The sequence below is a fragment of the Micropterus dolomieu genome, linkage group LG22 (genome assembly GCF_021292245.1).
Source record: "Micropterus dolomieu isolate WLL.071019.BEF.003 ecotype Adirondacks linkage group LG22, ASM2129224v1, whole genome shotgun sequence".
Lineage (NCBI taxonomy): Eukaryota > Metazoa > Chordata > Actinopteri > Centrarchiformes > Centrarchidae > Micropterus > Micropterus dolomieu.
The window spans coordinates 5,353,481-5,372,288 of NC_060171.1; the positions used below are offsets into that span (position 1 = coordinate 5,353,481).

The 18,808-nt window shown below is 39.6% G+C and overlaps 1 protein-coding gene across 7 annotated transcripts in view; it reads right to left on the reverse strand.

Annotated features, from left to right (window-relative positions):
• The window catches only part of LOC123961888 (suppressor of tumorigenicity 7 protein homolog), a 66,946-nt gene that overhangs the window by 15,723 nt on the left and 32,415 nt on the right, over positions 1-18,808 (reverse strand). For 2 of the 7 annotated variants that reach the window (XM_046037666.1, XM_046037665.1), the window contains exons 1-3: positions 16,451-16,640; positions 5,911-5,993; positions 2,883-3,042 (exon numbers count right to left, since the gene is read on the reverse strand). In XM_046037666.1, coding sequence (XP_045893622.1) covers positions 2,883-3,042; positions 5,911-5,993; positions 16,451-16,625 — 418 coding nt within the window. In that variant the 5' untranslated portion in view covers positions 16,626-16,640. Of the gene's footprint in view, positions 1-2,882; positions 3,043-5,910; positions 5,994-16,450; positions 16,641-17,010; positions 17,165-18,808 lie in introns of those variants that run through there. The other 5 variants (XM_046037667.1, XM_046037669.1, XM_046037668.1 and 2 more) reach the window with 4 other exon arrangements.

Genomic DNA, 18,808 nt, shown 5'->3' on the forward strand with positions numbered 1-18,808 from the left:
CAAAAATAAACGTTTTATAACAGATAGGCAAACTCCGGCAATTTTACTTATCAAGATCAGTTTATTCATCATGAGGAGCGCTGCCCGGCCTGCAAAAACAGCTGTATAATGTTATCAGCTTTGGCTTATAACAGAAAAGGTGTGTTACATACTTGGGGTGTAGAGTTTTAAAGATCTGAACGTTTAAGGATTTGAGTATTTGAAGACGCATGTCAGGTCAGAATATCCTCTGCTACCCCAATTTTGATCATACTTTTAGTCTCCAAGTCCCCAACCTTTAAGGAACTACAATATTAAATTGCTGAATTAACCTATTAGTAGTGCCAATTAGAGCTGCAACTAATAATGTTTGTATCTATTTATTCATTGTGACTTTCACAGATGAAACAAACTATTTAAAAATACCCATTAAGATGCCAAGGCGTGTCTTCATGTTGCTTGTTTTGTCCCACCAACAGTCGGAAATCCCAAGAATAGTACATTTACAATGGAATAAAACTGCAGAAAATCCTCAAATTTGGGAGGCTGAAGCCAGCAGCTGAAGTTTGATATATTTAATTAACTAATTATTTCAGTTCTTGCCACTATCTTTAAATCCAACCACAGTTATGCCTAAATCATACTAAGAATACACAATGTTTTTCTCTACAAAGAGTAGAAACTCCACGAAAAAAAAAACCCAAAGAAAAAGACATGTGGAACCACATTAAAAATGTATTCAGTCCAACACACTTATTGAATTAATGCTGTACTCCATTCACTTCAAGTGCAGACCTATGACTAAGCAGTCAAGTGACTTCACTTAAACTGTCTGTCTTAGACTTTTGCTGTAACAAAGAAAAAGAATATGCTCCACCCTGTCACTCTGTTTTCTATGGAGGGATTTACACAGAGTACAATATTAGCCAGAAAACTGAGGATTAGTACAGTCGAAATAATTAGACTGCCTTTCTTCTCTCAATCGTGGCTTGTTGATTTAATACGGCACACATAATCCTATTTAATTCAAAGTTGTTTGGCTGAAAACAAAAGCAGGCTGCGTCATGCCTCAGCAAAGAGTTCAACAACGGGAGCCTTTGGAAGAAACTTGCAGAAGTTATATTGATCAGGTGAAGTTATACATAATTACCATTTGAACTTTAACTTTCATATGAACACGATATTTCTTTTAATTACATTTACTCAGTTAGCTGACGCTTTTATCCAAAGCGACTTATAATATCTATATCTCTCACACCGTTAAGAATGTGGCTTATCCACTGCACCATCGCCATGCATAAAATACGCTGCTGTATAAAAGCCATTTAATGCATGCTGCATTATGGTTTGCATGTGTAGAATAAATGTTTCTTTTTATCATCTGCAATAAACCCAAAGGAATTATTCAACACTAAAACATTTCCTCTTTTGAATGAATACATTTCTATGAGGGAGCAAATACACATTAAAAGGATTAACCATGATCAAAGCATCACTGATGTAGAACGGAAGCCAAGTAGGCGTTAAGCAGAGCTCACAGGGTGACTGTGGAGGACATTACTGGGCTGACTTGAATTTCATCAGTCTTTTCTACTGTAGTTCAAAAAGTTACACTGTCAGGGTTGGGGGTTCGGCCCTGTGTAACATCAATAGGTGGTGCATGGTTTTGTTTGTAAAACAGTAAATCCTTTCTTAAAACATACTTTTATCAGAACTGAAAGCTCACCCAGTTTTACTATACTGTCTTTTTTACTTGATTTTATTTGTCTTTTTATTCCTTTTGATTTGCTGGGTAGAAAAAAAACAATGAAAAAGCAACAGTTATCATATTTAAAAAGGTATGCAACTAAGATATGGTCAAGGCTGTCCAAATAATTGTATTATTATTGTATGTTACAATTACTATACAGCTAAAAAAAAAAAAAATATATATCAATATATATATATAAAATATTATATCATTATGTCATCTAGACACATATTATGTAATTGCTGCATAAACACTAAGCATAGATCAACTCCTACAACGGTGTGACAGTATTCAATGAAAAATATGGGTATACTTTCTGATACAACGCGGGAAGCTACACAAAACGTATCTGGATGGAGCATTCAAATAAGCCGCTAAGTTTCTAATTAAATGTCAATGCACCAACTCCAAAACATGTCACAAGATGGAATTAATTCAAGTGATGCTCTGTATTGCATTTAAGTGTTAAGAGTGGTCTGTATCTGCAGCACCAAATTATTTTGATAGCAATTAAATAATAAAAAAAAAAAAAGTAAAAGCAAGTGTGAAAGCCTTTCCCCGAACCACACATTAAAATCAATGATTTCATTGCCTTCGGCAGGCCAGTGGGATTTGTGTCAGTACAGCAGAAAAATTGTTCTGACATTTTACAACATATGGCTGTTTAGTTCTTCTTTTTGAAGTTAACACAGCAGAACCAAACTGAATGACTATATTACTGCAACAGTGACCTGCAAAGGAATGAGATCTAGAGTGGAAACGCTGAAGCGAGCAGGGACTCCCTTTGTTATTTACCTGTCAAAAGCACAACAACAATTACAGTGAAGAAGTCGTCAAACTTTTTGTTCTCAGGCTAACAAATAATAATAAAAAGAATATTACAGAAGTAAATGAGAAATGAGAATCTAAAACAAAGAAATAAATAGTGCCAAAGGTGGAATACAGGGACGAGTATAACATCTAAGGAATCCATTTTTACATTCATGTTCTAATTTTTGTTGTTTGCAGGAAAAATAATTAAATAAAAAAAAACAGTATTTTGGGACAAATCTTGCTGGTATAACGTGAGGTAATGCTGTTGCACTAATGCTGCATACAGCACTATACAGGGACTCTTTAGTCTGTAGTGGGTTTTCCATCGATCAGCTCTTACCGGACACACTTTGCCGATTGGAATCGGCCTCCCCATTACTGGTGTTGGAGTTGCTGGGGGAGCTGCTGTCCACTCCGCCCAGGAGGGGGCGCAGGTGGCTCACAGACACCTGCTCGATGAATGAGGTCCCATATTTCCTGAAATACCACCATTCAAATATCTGAGAGAAAAAGAGAGAGAAAGAGAATCTTTCATTAAACAGTTCATATGATTTGTTTCATGTTTCAGTTTAGCTGAAGTTTAGTTTATATATGTGAGCACTTCTCCTTTGCCGAGAAAATCCATCCACCTCACAGGTGTGGCATATTAAGATGCTGATCAGACAGCTTTGCACAGGAGGGCCTTAGGCTGGCCACAATAAAAGGCCACTCGAAAACACACAGCACAATGCCACAGATGTTACAAGTTTTGAGGGAGCGTGCAGTTGGTATGCTGACTGCAGGAATGTCCACCAAAGCTGTTGCCCGTGAATTGAATGTTCATTTCTCTACTATAAGCCGTCTCCAAAGGCCTTTCAGAGAATTTGGCAGTACATCCAAACGGCCTCACAACCGCAGACCATGTGTAACCACACCAGCCCAGGACCTTCACATCTAGCATCCTCACCTCCAAGATCGTCTGAGACCAGCCACCCGGATAACTGCTGCAACAATCGGTTTGCATAACCAAAGAATTTCTGCACAAACTGTCAAGAACCGTCTCAGGGAAGCTCATCTGCATGCTTGTCGTCCTCATCAGGGTATCGACCTGCAACTTCGCCATTAAACAGGAGTGGACCAACATTCCACAGACCACAATCAACAACCTGATCGACTCTATGCGATGGAGATGTGTTGCACTGCGTGAGGCAAATGGTGGTCACACCAGATACTGACTGGTTTCCGGACCCACATGGACCCCCCCAATACAGTGATACTGCACATTTTCAAGTGGCCTTTAATTGTGGCCAGCCTGGCCACACTTAAGGCCCACCTGTGCAATACCCATGCTGTCCGATCAGGATTTTACCAATTACCGCCTTCAGCCAGAGAGGAGGAATTAATCGGTGAAACCTGTTGTTTGGTTGGACTTAAAATCTGTTGGGTCATGATGACACAGGTCTGACAGCCACTCAGAAGGCAGAGTGGGTCATCCATTAATCTACATGTTAAAGTGTCCCTGAGCTAAACTCTGAACCCCAGGCTGCTCCCATTGAGCAGGGCAGTGCCTTGCATGGCAGCTCCACTGTCATCAGTATGTGTATGTATGTGTATGAATGAGAGGCAATGTAAAATGATTTTTTGTGCTCTCAGGTTAATGCAGTCACTTTACCTTTTTGTCTTGGGCCTGTACTGGGTTTGAGCATCACTCTCCTTTATGCACTTGTCAAACAAATTTGTATATGCTAGTTTCAAACACAACATCTGCCCTATCACCCTACTCAAAAAACACCATTGTTTCAATAATATGTGAAAGTTGCAGATTCCAGGCCAGCTGTGAAGCTTCATGAACGCACACCTACCATCAAGTAATGCTCTGCAGATCCTTGACAATGACCTTTTAGCAACAAACACCCACTTGCCGTGGTGGAGCTGTTCAGTGGCAAACAGACTGTGACTATAAACATGATGTGAGAATGTTTCTTAAAGAATATAGGAAGGGTACCATTCATGGTATCAGTTTGGTATCAGTATTCATGACTGTGAATTGATGGATGTGAGACAAAAATCCAGAATACTGATGAGAGCTACAGTACAGAGTGTACGACCTGCCATCTGGCAATGCTGTCTGCTTGAGTGTGAGAAGTGACATAACATTTTGATGGGGGGGTTATCTAGAACTATTCAGTGGAAACCCACGTAACTGGAACATAAACATATTTTCCAATTACAAAGAAATGACCATTATCGCTCCTACGAAACTAATTGGCTTCCACATTTCTCAAATTATCTCACAGAGCATGTGCAAAGCTCAACAGCTTTTCTAAGCAGCCTACACACATTGGCTAATGGCCCACAGGGAAGAGAGAGCGAGTTAATTAAGAGAGGAGCTATTTTAAAATACAGACCAAACACTGTTTCACAGTTGGCTGTCTCTGTGAAGAACTCAAAAGAAAGATAAAATACCTGCGTTAGTAGGAATAGCCTTGCCAACATTTCCATTATATTGCTTCCCTGCTTTGATGATTTTTGTCACATCTTTATTTATTCAGTTTTTTTTTTTAATACTGACGTAAGCAGGCAAGACGCTCTTTGTAAAGCGGTAGATTGAGGGATAGTTGCAACAAATCCACATCTCAGAAATGTGGGATACCCAAAGATACTAGAAGCAGCAGCTCAGAGGCAGCACAGTATGCAAGGCAAAATCTTGGACACACTAGTGCTGCAATGAAATTAACTGGGTGATGGGGAGCTCTAGATATCTTTATCCATATCCCACACAAAACACCCCAAAATATCTCCCAAGTAGTTTGAAAAGCAATAAAAACATCGAAAAAGTGTGTTTCACGGTGTGATAAGACAGGCTGATATGCAGTGACAGTGCAAGACGCTGCCAATTTTTGCGGCTCATCTTATGAAGAAATCAAATGACTATGGGTTTCCTCTCTCTTCAGCTCCTCATGGCCTCTGAATCTGTGACTATAGTCCCAACAAATTATATCCTGGGCTCATTAAGTCACCTAGGGAGCCACCACTGAAAATTTATTTGCCCTTTTAAACATTATGAATGAGAATGACAAGTAAGAGCGCACAGTCATCAATGTGAAGTCAACTTAAAGTGCAATTTCTACATTTAGCTGATGTGAACAGAACAGCATTCAATAAGTGTAACAGCATGAAGCTTAAGTACTGTAGTTATAAGCAAAGAGTCACACTTTTAGTAGCGCAGAGTGCAATGAAGAACAATGATTTTTAACAAGCGATACCTGAGAACTAAACAAAAAAACTAAAATCAGTATTGCTAAAAAACGTCATAATACATTTAAAAACTAAAACAAGTTTCGGGCTTCAGTATTACCAAATAATGACTGAAAATAAGTGTTTCTTACCAATATGAGTCCTGATATGAGGGAGGAAGTGCCCGTCAGAGCCACGTAAAACTTGGGTGTCAGGGTGTTGAGAAACATGCTTACTGTAAAGGAGACAGAAACAAAAGAAAGAAAGACAGATGAGTTAGAGCTCACTGTTAGATACCGGAAAGTCTCTCTTCAACACTAAAGGAGGTCAGGATAAAATATATTTGTTGAATGAAATGCTGTATGTCTCTTTAAAACTAGGTCACGTCTACACAGGAGACTAGTAAAGACTGCAAGAAAAACATCAAAAAGACTCAGATGACTCAAGGACATTTGTGATTTCAAGACATGAAACGTGTCATGCTAAAACACTTGCAGGGTTCTGCATTTCCCAGATAGCCTTGATGCTGCTCAGATGTAAAATTACAGAACACCAGGAGACCAGGCTAAACATTACTACAGTGTTAAGATACACTGTGTGGGTAGAAAACCAGGGAGGAAATTGAGCTTAACTGGCAGCCTTCACTGAAATACAATTTTCACAAGCAATTTACAAAATATCGCCATGCAAATACAATTCAGCATGGAAAAAAATCATCTGGTGTCTTAATGGCTGCAAAGGCTGAGGCTGATGGAGTAGAAACAGTGTTCAATTCACCGGCATTTGCCTTAATGTGTAGCATTATGTCTTTTTCTGAGCCAAGTTATCAGTATCAGCTAAGCAACCAGCCTTAAACTCTGGATTCTGGCAGCGAGTAAGAGGCTACATATTCACTACTGCTACACTACTACTCTAAAATCAGTACAACCAAGTTTAAGAATCATCAGTACTGTCAGTGTCTATAATAATAATATAGTATTATAGGTTAAACTTGACAAAACAAAAACTTTACATCCCAAGTGCCCTTATCATCCTTCAATCCACTAACAGAAAAGGTTTTTATACAATTTATTTCCTAGTTATATCAGATCCTGTCAACAGGAAAATTTCAAGTCAATGATCCATATCCATCAAGCCTTACGGCTGGATCACACCGGGTTCAGCTGCATCACGGCAGACGGAGCTGATCGCTGCCATTCTAGACAATTCTGATTCCACCAGATGCACCGCAGAGCCTTTCAGAAGCATCCCAGAAGCATCCCCAAACTGTCTCTCCTCTCCGTGGAGAATACACAGCTAGTAGATTTTTGACAGAAGCTCAAGCTGCACAGAGCAGATGAGAGAGAGAATCTGGTCAATTTTCAAAATAAAACACCCATGGCAGACTACTGATCGTATATCAACAATAAACACAATCAAAACAGACAGAAATCAAATAGCCTACTTAACCATGGTAGAAGCACAATAAATTAAGGACTAATAACCAAATTAAACAAAATCTGGGCCAGTCAGCAAAATCAGGCAGGGAAAACACTCTGCTTCTGAAATGCTCCCTGTGGGGTATGAAGCCCTGCAGAGGACGGAACAAAACCGGGTCACAGAGAGCTGTGCCTGGTAGCAGAAGCACGAAAAGGACATATGAACAACAAGTCAACAAAGTTGAGCAGGCAAAATCCTGAAACACACCTGAAATGCTTCCACAAGCTGCGCAGAGGACGCAACAAAACCGGGTCGCAGCATGAACGCGACGCAGCCGTGTCCTATGGAATCGATCTGTTAGAGCTGATCCATGCTCCTCTAAAAACATGAGCCAGAAGCATAATTATGATGCTTTTTGGTCATATTTGGAATATATTTCTATTCAACCAGCAGTGTTGGAAGGATGTGTATTTATAGTTTATGTAGAAGATTACTTGTAGTCTTTCCTGGACTTCTGTAAACTACATTAGAGATACTGTTAGTTTCCTGTAATGACTGCTGGAATGAATGCGTGTGATTCAGGTGTAATACAAGTGATAACATTATGCTAACAGAATGAAGCAACAAAAGAGTGTCACAGGGTCCCTCCTCTGCCATCTGTTTTCAATTTGTGCTTTCCATTTCATAAACATCTCTGAAGAAAAACAAATACACTGATTACAAAAGTGGCAGATGATACTTTTCTTTTCATTATCTGAGAACAGCTTTTAGTTTAAAATATGCCACTGTCTGTTATTATTGTCTGTATTATGATTCTGAAGGCCTGCTTTTATGCTTTTATGCTTTCAAACTGGTTAGGCTAGCTGCAGGTAAGGAAGTGCCTCAATATGAGCCACAGATCGGATCAGAGCTTCAGTAGGCTTAAGTGTCTAAGATGACATGGCAGAGGCAGGATGTAATCTGTTCAGAGATTAATTGCTAACTGACTAAATAAATCCTCTAACATCTATGCTCAGAACAACAAACTTCAGAAGTGGGAGTAAAGTTATGTGTGTACAGATTAATTAATATTTTCACTTCCAAACAAGCCATTTAGATAATATGGTTAAACTGTCGGATTTATTGTACAGTTAACCTGTGCACTCCGTGTTTAGCCGTTCTCCAGCACAGTCACTGCATCTCCAAATGTCAACCGTGAAGGTGGTGAGTAAAATGTTATCATAATCGATCAGAATGGCAGCAAAATTTAAAAAAAATATATAACACAGATTATAAAGCAAAAGAAAGTTCTTTGGATAATGAAGAAGGACGTTCCACAGTTTTTTGGTGGCCTGCCAAAATGTACCATCATTTCTGCCAGTGGCTTCAGGTGTAAAAGTTCAGGGATTCTCTGAGCTGTAGCAAATGATGTTGGACTGACAGACCAGCGTACTGGTTGGGGGTGTTCTCATGTTAATTCTGTAGCAGCCACATTGAGGACAGGGAGGGTGGGACAAAGACCCTACTCAGATGAACCCCAACCTCATACCCACACAAACAACACACACACACACACGTGCATAAACTAAGTGCAGCTGGCCAACTATTCATTGCTGTGAAGTGCGGGCTCTCGTCTAAGCAGAAAGGGGTCTTTCAGCTTGGCCTGTGTTCAAACAGGCCTAACAGCTGCTGACAGCCTGCACTGATGAGAGGATACTGCTGTAGACTCTTATCTCTGTCAAGCCAAAAGATGTAGCTATAATTGACATATGGTCTATTCACTTAAACCGATATAGCAGTGTGTGCGCATAATCCAAAAAGTGCTTATTTCATTTTTAAAACAATTAAAGCTTTAAATAAATCAAATAGTTTATTTTAGTAATGAAACGATAAGTCAGTTAATAAAAAATTCTCTGCTTTTCTCTGTTCGGTATCATTTTAAATTGAATACCTTGGTGATTTGTACCTAGAGGCAGATAAAACCAGCCATTAGATAATATCACCCTGGGCTCTGGGAACATGTGATGGTCATTTCTCCCCCAAGAGACATTTTACAGACTGAACGATTCAACAAACCCTACTCTACTTGATCTGTCTTTGAGAAGGACACCGTTAGCAGGGTTGCATGATTAGAAAATAGATCTCTTTTAACTTGATGTCCTCAAATCAAGCCACAGAACTCATTTGTCCTCCTTGTGTAATTGAATTACATAACCATCAGTTAAAGTTATAATAACATGGATTTCCCATTTAGAGATTAACTGAATATCAAACTAAATTAAATGTCATCAAGTCTCAATATCACACAATTAACTTAGGAATCAGAATGAGAAGTCTGAAGCCAAATAAGATGCTCATGCATCATGGTGATTTGGATTAGAGAGATTATCATTTAAACAGAATGTTTTTACAGGATGTATGAAGCTGTAAAAGTGGACACTAGGCCATTTTCCAGGACCCTTTTATATGAGTTCAACCTTTTTTTCAATTCTGTAATTTTCTTAAGAATATAATCATCATCACTGAAATGGCTGCAACTAACAATAATTTTCATTATCAATTAATCTATATTTTTTTCTCAATTAAAAGGGCATTATGTAGTTTCCAGCACCCACTAGCGGTACGGTTTTAAGACTGCAACCAGGCGTGTGCTCGTACACGTGCTCGCTTGAACTCCAACCACTTTCATACAGAAATACTGCAATAAATGCAGAAACACCAGCATGCAGGCTGTGGCTTTTCACACAGACATGTTCAGTGTCTGTTGCTTCAACATCCCCGTCTCAGAGGCAGATAAACACCGGCTCTGTAACGTTACTTCATTCAGCGCAGCGAGCCGCATATCGGCACAATCCTTCTGGAAAAAAGGCAGTGACAGCGGAGCTATAGACAGGCAGGGAGACAGCTTCACACAACATGGTGGAAACTCAGGTAAACCCAACGTTACAGTAATAGTTTTATCAGCTTGATGTTGACCTAACCCATGCTCTTTACATGATAACGGTACATACAGAGACTGCATTTAGCTGACGTGCTACAGCGTTAGCTCGCCTGCTGCTTTCAGTAACTATCTTTATTATCCGTGTGTCTTTCACCGGCAGCATTGTGAGCACAGCTAAATGTATTGGATGATAATGAAACAGGTAGTGAGCTGGGCTGAATATTATTATTATATTATAACGAGATTGTGTCACACTTTATACCAGTTAGACCGCAGTAAGTAAATTCACTGTAGTGGATGGCTCTTCCTCTGGGTTGCATATTATGTGGGTCATGTTATTTACAGCTGTGTACCTGAGTATCGGTTAAAAGGCAATAAACAAACTGAGCGTTACGAAGCAAACCGCAGCAGGTCCTGGCTGCATCACTATAGGATAGTAAACGAATCGCTCCACATTTGCTTTTTACCGTTACATCATTTCTTGCAGGCTTTCACACTTAATATCTAATCTAATCATAATATCTGTGGTACACAGCATAGTAATATGGGTTACGTTAATTGGTGAATTAATGTGGAAAGCGATATAACACCAGATAACATTAGCAACTGCTCGCCGTTAGCCGGCGAGCTAACGTGACTTGTGTGTTTCTCCAGCTTAGTTACTAATGCTCGCACGGGGCTGAATCCGACCCAGAGACCTCACATCAAAAGCAGAATAGTGGCTGATGCAAGCAACGGAGAAAACAGGCGTGTGGTTCATTTGTAAGTTTTGAGCCCACTGACAATAAGGCAATGAAAATTTGATTTATTAAAATCAAAAACTTACATATAGCCCATAATCTTTTTTTCAATAAAATGCCAGAACAGAACCAAATCACACATCTTCAAAATGCTTCTCTTGCAAAATACCCCTAAATAACCTATTTACAATACTGCAGAACAAAGAAAAGCAACAAATCTTCACAAATAAATTATCAAAATTGCAGTTAACTCATTTGCTGTCACTTTATTCTACTAATCGTTTAATCATGAAGTCCAATTAGTATGTCTTTTTTGATGGTAAGAGACTATTTCTCATTCACAGATTTTTATAAATTGCTGACTCAAACTGGCGACGCCGTTTATGCCACAAGTTCACTTCTCTGCCATCGTTGGCTGATACCACTCCTGTGAGTTTATACTGGAGGCAGCAAGAAAGCATGCTGAGAGGATAACGTGATGAATTGAAGGGACAAATTCAAACAGACAGACTCAGGACTAAATGTCACCGGAGACAACAGGAGATGTGACCTTTACTGAAGAGGGGACGGTCTGCAGACTGCTGGCCTGACTGGAATGATAAAAGACACACACTGAGACACACATGAACACGCACACAATCAAACATACAATGACTCTCATAAATTCACAGTCACGCACAGATATATCTAGCCGTAAACTACAAAGGTGAACAAAAGAAAAGTCTATTTCATTACGTACACATGAAAAACTCTTATTCTATAGTATTGACACTCTGCCTTTGGTAGGTAACTTCAACATTTATCTCAGATAAGAGTCCAAAGTATTGTTGGAACAAAAGTATTAATTACAGAATTGTGATGAAGTCTGTACATTAAAATCACAAAGTATTAAGACGGCTACAGATTGTTTTAGCTTAGTACTCCACTTTGAATATCAAACAATAAATCTAAAGTAAAAGTGCAGATTTTTAGAAATGAAGGCATTTATGTCCACATCACATGAATCCTGTAGAAACTGCTGCCAGTTTTATACATACATTTTATGGGCAACTATTAGGGATGCAACAAAATGAAAATTCTTTGCTGAAGCTGAAACCGAATATAATGAAAAAATTTGCTGAATACCGTATGTTCACATCTTTTCCATTTACTTTTAATGTACACATGTCATATGTTTTATACTTTCTGTGAATTCAATCTTATTTTCATACTGTATAGACACCTTATTTTGAAAACCGGACATTGTCACATGTGTATCTTCGCGGCAAATTCATCAAGTCCGACCCAATTTGATAAATAATGTTGTATGTGGTTCACAGCCTCTCTTCAGGTAGGACTCTCATACTGCAACACTTGATGCATGACAGGATAAAGTCGCTAACCTGCCTGTCAGTTCGCACTGGTCCATTTCAGTGGATTTACCATAAAGGTTTGATTATGTGTGCACTACGAATTTTGGTGCGGCAAGCTTAATCGCCTTCTCAGAAAGGAGTGACAGAAAGAGTCAAAGCGGGTCAGACTGTTGCCTTTTCTAAGAAGTCAGCCACAGATGGAGTGGATGTGCTAGGAGACAATTCAGCATAACAATGTCTGCAAACGGCAATTTTGGCGTCTTTCTTGGACACTTTAAAATGCTTCCACACTGCCGATATGTCAACCTAATTGTTCTGTAAAATTTACTCGTGTGTCAGGCCGAACACCAAAAGTGCTTTTTTGCTACAGTATGTTCGGCCGATTAATTCCGGTGACCAAACATTCGGTGCATCCATAGCAACTATTTATTTATTGGACAAGTTAATGGAAACTTTAATATTTGCGGATCCTTTGCAGTCAATAGTTGTGTTTAGTCTCCAACCCACAGACATCAGCAGATACTTTGACGGTGTTTCTCTGAGACGCCTGTACTGCAGTTTCATTTCTGGATTGTTTGGGGCTTTTGTCTTCAGTCTCGTCTTCACCAATTGAAACTGTATGTTTAGAAACCCTTTTAAACTTTTAATAGTGTGCTGGAATACAGTGAAGGACAACGGGACTTATGCAAGAACCACTTGAACAGATTTGTTCTTAAGTGGCCTGTACAAGTCATTTAGGAGAACATGCTGCATTTATCAGGTTTCTCATATTTTGAATTTTCTCTTGGGTACAAAACTAGGGCTGAACGATTTTGGGGGAAAAAATCAATTGAGATTTGTCTGATAGATATTGCAATTACAATTCGATTTGCAATTTTAAGTTAAGCCGCGTCAAGCAGCACAGAGGAGATGAACTGAGCAGAAAGTAAGCCACAGAATGGCGTAGAGAATCTGGTCGATTTTCAGAATAAAACACCCTGTCCAGAATAAATCAACAATAAACACAGTTGAAACATACAAAAAAGAAACAATTTAACTACGCACCCTTCTTAACTATGGTTGAAGCACAAAAATCAAGGACAACTGAAAAAAAATCAACAAAATCTGAACAAGTCAGCAAAATCAGACAAAATGCTCCTATTCTGAAATGCTCCATGTGGCCGTGTAGAGAGCAGAACAAAACCGGTTTACAGAGAGCTGTTCGTAGTTGAAGCACACAAAATGACAAATTAACAACAAGTCAACAACGTAGATAGTGCAAGCCAAACGCTCTGCTGCTGAAATATTTCGGTGTTGACGCCGGACAAAACTGCAGCACAGCCGCCGCCTGCCTCGGTTTGACTGACACCATTATCCTACGTTTTACTCTTCGTTTTGTTTGTTGTTGTAAAACGTACCTGCCCTGTGCCCACTCTGACTGGTAAGGATCAGGATTCAGCCCTAGTACAAACACAATTCACGAGTAGTAGAAGTCATGTGCAATTAGTCTGTTAGTATCCAAAGTTCTTCACTAATGGATTGTATATTTCACTCCTCTGAAGCAATTTTGAGTTGGAAAAACCTACATACTACACTTCAGAATTATGTTGACATTACCCTGTATTATCCTACATAATTCTAAATGTATTCATATAGCCTAATGATATCATTATTCATTTAAATTGGCTATTAATGCTATTGTATAACACAACAATATCAATAGGAACATCTCAAACTGCAAAAAGCCTTAAATTATGCACCAATTGAAGGTTAATTTGACGCTGTATATAATAGGGTCAGCCGGACACCTTAGCTCATCAGGCCCTTGGAACAGAGTGGGAGCGTCATATTGCCAGAAATAGATGACTGGTTGTTGCCGCAGTTTAGATTACCACAAGCTGTGCTTCTGCAAATGTGAAACACGTTAAAACAGCAACTCCACAGACAGACACACTGATCCACTTTACTTTATAGATCTCCGACAGCAGGACTTCAATCTCTAAACTTGTAAAGTTCTTCTTTTTACTATTCGATGTAATTTTCATGAATGAACACTTCCTGACATACGGGGCAGGACGCATAGTCTTATATGGTATTACTGGGAAGTTAATTATGCAAATTTATAAATCACAAACCTGCACTCAAGGACACACAGAAATCATTCATCATGTAAATGCAGGCTCATTTACACAGTTATCTGAAGTTAGGAACGTTTGCTGAATCTGACGTGACACACTCATCCGAAGCCCACTGTTAAGATAAGAATAAGTGAGGCCCAATGACTGACAACATAAAGCCAAACCTACACAGAAATGGCTTAAGACCATCAGTGTTAATGTACAGTAGCCAATTCTGAGTCAAAATCTCAATTATGCAGCATTAGAGGAACTATTTAAACAGCTGTACTAGATTTGTATAAGCGAGTTAATGAATTCCTTTTGAAATGCTTTGAAAACAGTGATGTAACAGTGATGGTGATTTTTACAGCTCACATGTGGTCATTAACAGATCTCACGAAAGAGCTGTACTCAGACTGGAGTATTAGACAGTTTTTATGTTTTTAGATTGCCAAGTGATTATGAATGGTTTCAAAACAGCTTAGTAGATTAGTATTGGATTGGGACTGGAAATTGGTATTCTGTACATTTTGTTAATTGGAAATTATTATAAATGTGCTATGGTTAAGTCTCGGAGCAGAAAGTAGCCAAGGCAGGGAGTCCTGATCAAGCAGCACTGCTTAAAGAGATGTGTTAATGTCAAACTTTATCATAAGAAGCAAGGTGTGAGTAACACGAAAGTTGGGAGCTCCTGCAGGCCGCCTGCATCCTAACCTGAGTTGTAAGTTACTCCTACTCGGCTGCTCATGCCTGAAATGTTTGTTGGCAGGGCCGATTAGGGATCGCTTCATAGCCTGGATTGTGTGGCTGGCTCTGACTGATGAGGTTGCTAGCAGAGCCTGTCTGGGTCTAACTACCTCCACTGACCTTTGAGCAAGGCGGTCTGTAGGCACAGCAGCAGTGGCTGGTAAGTTAGTCTCTCTAAGTGTAATGTTTACTGATACAGTATAAAGTGTTCCTGCATGTGTTTATAAGATCCAGTGTTGTGGCGTCTGTGTGTGTGTGTGTGTGTGTGTGTGTGTGTGTGTGTGTGTGTGTGTGTGTGTGTGTGTGTGTGTGTGTGTGTGTGTATAAACAATGTCAACCATGCAGAAGAATTGACCAGCAACATTGAACAACATTGACCGATCAATCACTGTCCAATGCGACCAACTTTGACTCACCATCGCTAACAACAACATCCATCATTTCAGCTACCATTTGTGACATAAAATTGTACTTTTGGGTAATACTAGCACTGCTCAATTCATGCTCCTCAGACGTATCTTGCACATGAGAAGGAAATACAGACAGGGAGAGAGAGAGACAGCGAGAGAGCGCGAGAGCGAGATAAGGGACTACCTTGAAATCTTCCATTTAAAATACTGGAAATCTATTTTGGGTGCCAGCACAAACACTTTCAAACAACGGGTGTACAAAAACACAGACGCGATCTAAGAAGTACCAGCAAAATCTCTGCCAAGCAGACCAGAAAATCAATCGAATCCACAGTTGTATTAGGTAAGGTAAAACTATTGAACCTGATCCATATAGAAAATATAGAACCCGATCCACAATAAAGAAATGAGAATCAAACTCCTAGAATTAACTTCTACAACTCCAAGAATTTGACACTGATCCTCAGTAGTTTAAAAGTTTCCTAGATTACAGAATGACAGCATTATAATTATTTTTTGTTGGACTCTTCTTGCAAAGTTTTCAGGAAAGCATTATCTAAACGAAGACTTGACAGTTAAACACTAAGAGAGAGAGATTATTTAATGGTTGCCAAGAGAAATGAGAATGTGTTAAGCTGCCTTTGCTTTTAAATGTTTCTTTGTATCTCAGTAGGAGAGAAAATTAACCTGAATTTGTAAAATTATTCTGAAGTGTTCAACTTGACTTCACTGTGATCTTGATGCTCCCAGAAAGAGCAGTAACGTTCTTTTTGCTTGCTACAAATTGAAAGGCAAGTATTTTTATTTGATTTATTTGTGTTGGTTTGTGCCTAGCAACATAATGTAGCTGCTCCAAGATTTGATTACTTCAGTTTGTAACAATGGTGTTTTCACGGTTTTGTTCTGGTCTTTCAATATCTCTGATGAATTTTAAATTACATGCAATGGACAAATTGCTTTGTGGATCCCTTAAAGAGGGAGAGCCATACATTTATTTGCTTTACTTACTTGCTGGCAGACAGATAAAGCAGTTCCCTGGCTGTATTTCTTTCAAACAACAAAGAAGATGTTGTGCGGGAGGCTGCAAAGGCTGACACAATCTGTCAAACAACCTTTCATTTTTAATTATTTTCCATAACCACCGAGAATAAAAGTAAACAAAGAAAACAAACATATGGGACATCAACGGAAAACAAATACAAAGACCGAATGACATTCCCTCTCCCTACCCCAGGCTTAATCTAGCTCTGCTCAACAAGCCACTATGTAAACACAGATATCTGCTTCAGCTAGCATATCACTCTCTCTCTCACACACACACACACACACACACACACACACACCTAAGACATAAAGAGGCAAGTAACACACACATACACACGGCCAGCAGGCCTTCGCCCACGCGCTGAGCAAACCGTCCACTTCATGAATATCAATACAAAATGTACAGGGCCACCTGCTGTACACAATACAAAGGCCATTTCCAAAGGAAAAGATCAGAAACACAGCTACCGTACAGTTCCTGACTATACAAAGCAGAACAAATGAAGAAACACCACATTACTTACCCTCCATTCCACTGAAGCCAGAACACGGCCTTTTCTCCTTTTAAATAAAAATATCTTTGGCAAAGACTCAGTAAAAGTGACACCCTCTTGCAAAAGAAATCAGGGATTATGTTTCCCCACTGGCTGTCCACATCCATACAGCAATCTCAACAGCAGCTAGCAGTCTTTCATAGAGCACATTTACTACTGGGGGCCCCTGGTCTGGTTTGTTTTCCTTGATTGGCTGCTGTCTGTGAGTGACAGCACGCTGATGCAATCATAAGCCAGCTCTGACCTGCTCTCTTGCTTGCAACCCGGCAGAGTAAGTACATGGGGGGTTCTCTAGATACCAGTCCAGCCAATCATTAACATGGATTTTAATGAAGGGGGAAGGAGGCAGGTGCTCCTTAGCCTCCTCCTGCAGAGGTAACCATGACAACCCCTAAATGGCCCTCCACAGTGCTGATTTACCGATTTACAGCCCCGAGTCCTTCAGTCCTCAGATTATCGAAAATGGAAATTTTTTATTTATTTATCCAGAGAGGTTTCCTAGACTCCATTCTCCATTTTAAGCAACAGCATGTTTGGCACTCAGTCCTAGCATCAGCTCAGTATTACTGCAGTCTTCCGCTCACCAGCCTCAATGCAATTGGAGGTTAAATGCCTTGCTCTAGAGCCCATCAGCAGCAGTTGTTGTTAGGGGAGAGTAAAACCGAAGCATAATTTCCCACTTGATCCATTGATTAGGTCCAGTGACTTTGTGGTCACAATGCACTTCCTTTTATTCTTCAGCTTACTAGAGGGGGAGGAGGGAGGAGAGCCTGGTGAAATTAAATGGCTGACAAGGTTAGCTGGAGTTGTATGTTAGCGTTTGAACATGATGATGACAAATGCAGTGATTTCCTCTATGGGATCCCACTGACCGATTCAATTATCTCTGCTCTTCCTTGAAGATCCACCAAGAAGAATTATCATGCAGCAGTCTTCACCGACAGCCCAGTAATGTAGGCAATTCACGCATGAGCAACAATGCTATTAACTAGGGCTGAAAGCACAATTCTGATATTGAAGAGGATGCAAATATTAGAGGAATCAAAAGAATGGAAGACATGGAATAACTCAAAACTACGAAGTGCTAAATAATAATGAGACTGGTCATTACTGTGCTGTCAAAAGTGAGATTACCCTGGCATGTGCAAGTGAATTGTGTGTTTAAACCCAGGTGTTTACACAGCTATACTAGGGAGAAGTACAGCTGTTATATTAACAGCGGAACTTGGTTCTTTCAGAGTGCAAAACATCAACATGATGACAGACAGAAAACAACCATAAAGACTTGTTAAATTATGGTCTCTATAATTTATTCCTCCTTTTATAGAAGCCCTATAATTTGAACACAATAACACAATAGACGTTTTCTTTGTTCTGAGAGGAAGAGGTTTCTAAATCGCAAGCTTTCTTTTTGTTGCAACTCCACCATTGTGACCTGCCCCTTAAATCCATGGTTAAACCAAAGCAGACATGCCTGTATAAGCCAAATAATATTCTATCCATACTATGCAGCCCCAGGTGTTAATCATAGTCAAGCTCTGCAAGATGCCCCAAAACTCCCTTTTCATCAGTAGCCAAGCACACATAATGACTAGGGCTGAGGGAGTATGCCAAGAACAGCGATGTTTTTATTCCTCACCTCGAACATCCACAGCAGAGGGTCCAACTCATCTGAATGGCTATTTGGCACCAGTCCACTGCACACTGTTAGTTTATGTGGTTAGTCGCATCGAGTTCTTTAATCTTTTATCAATGCTACAGTCAGGCT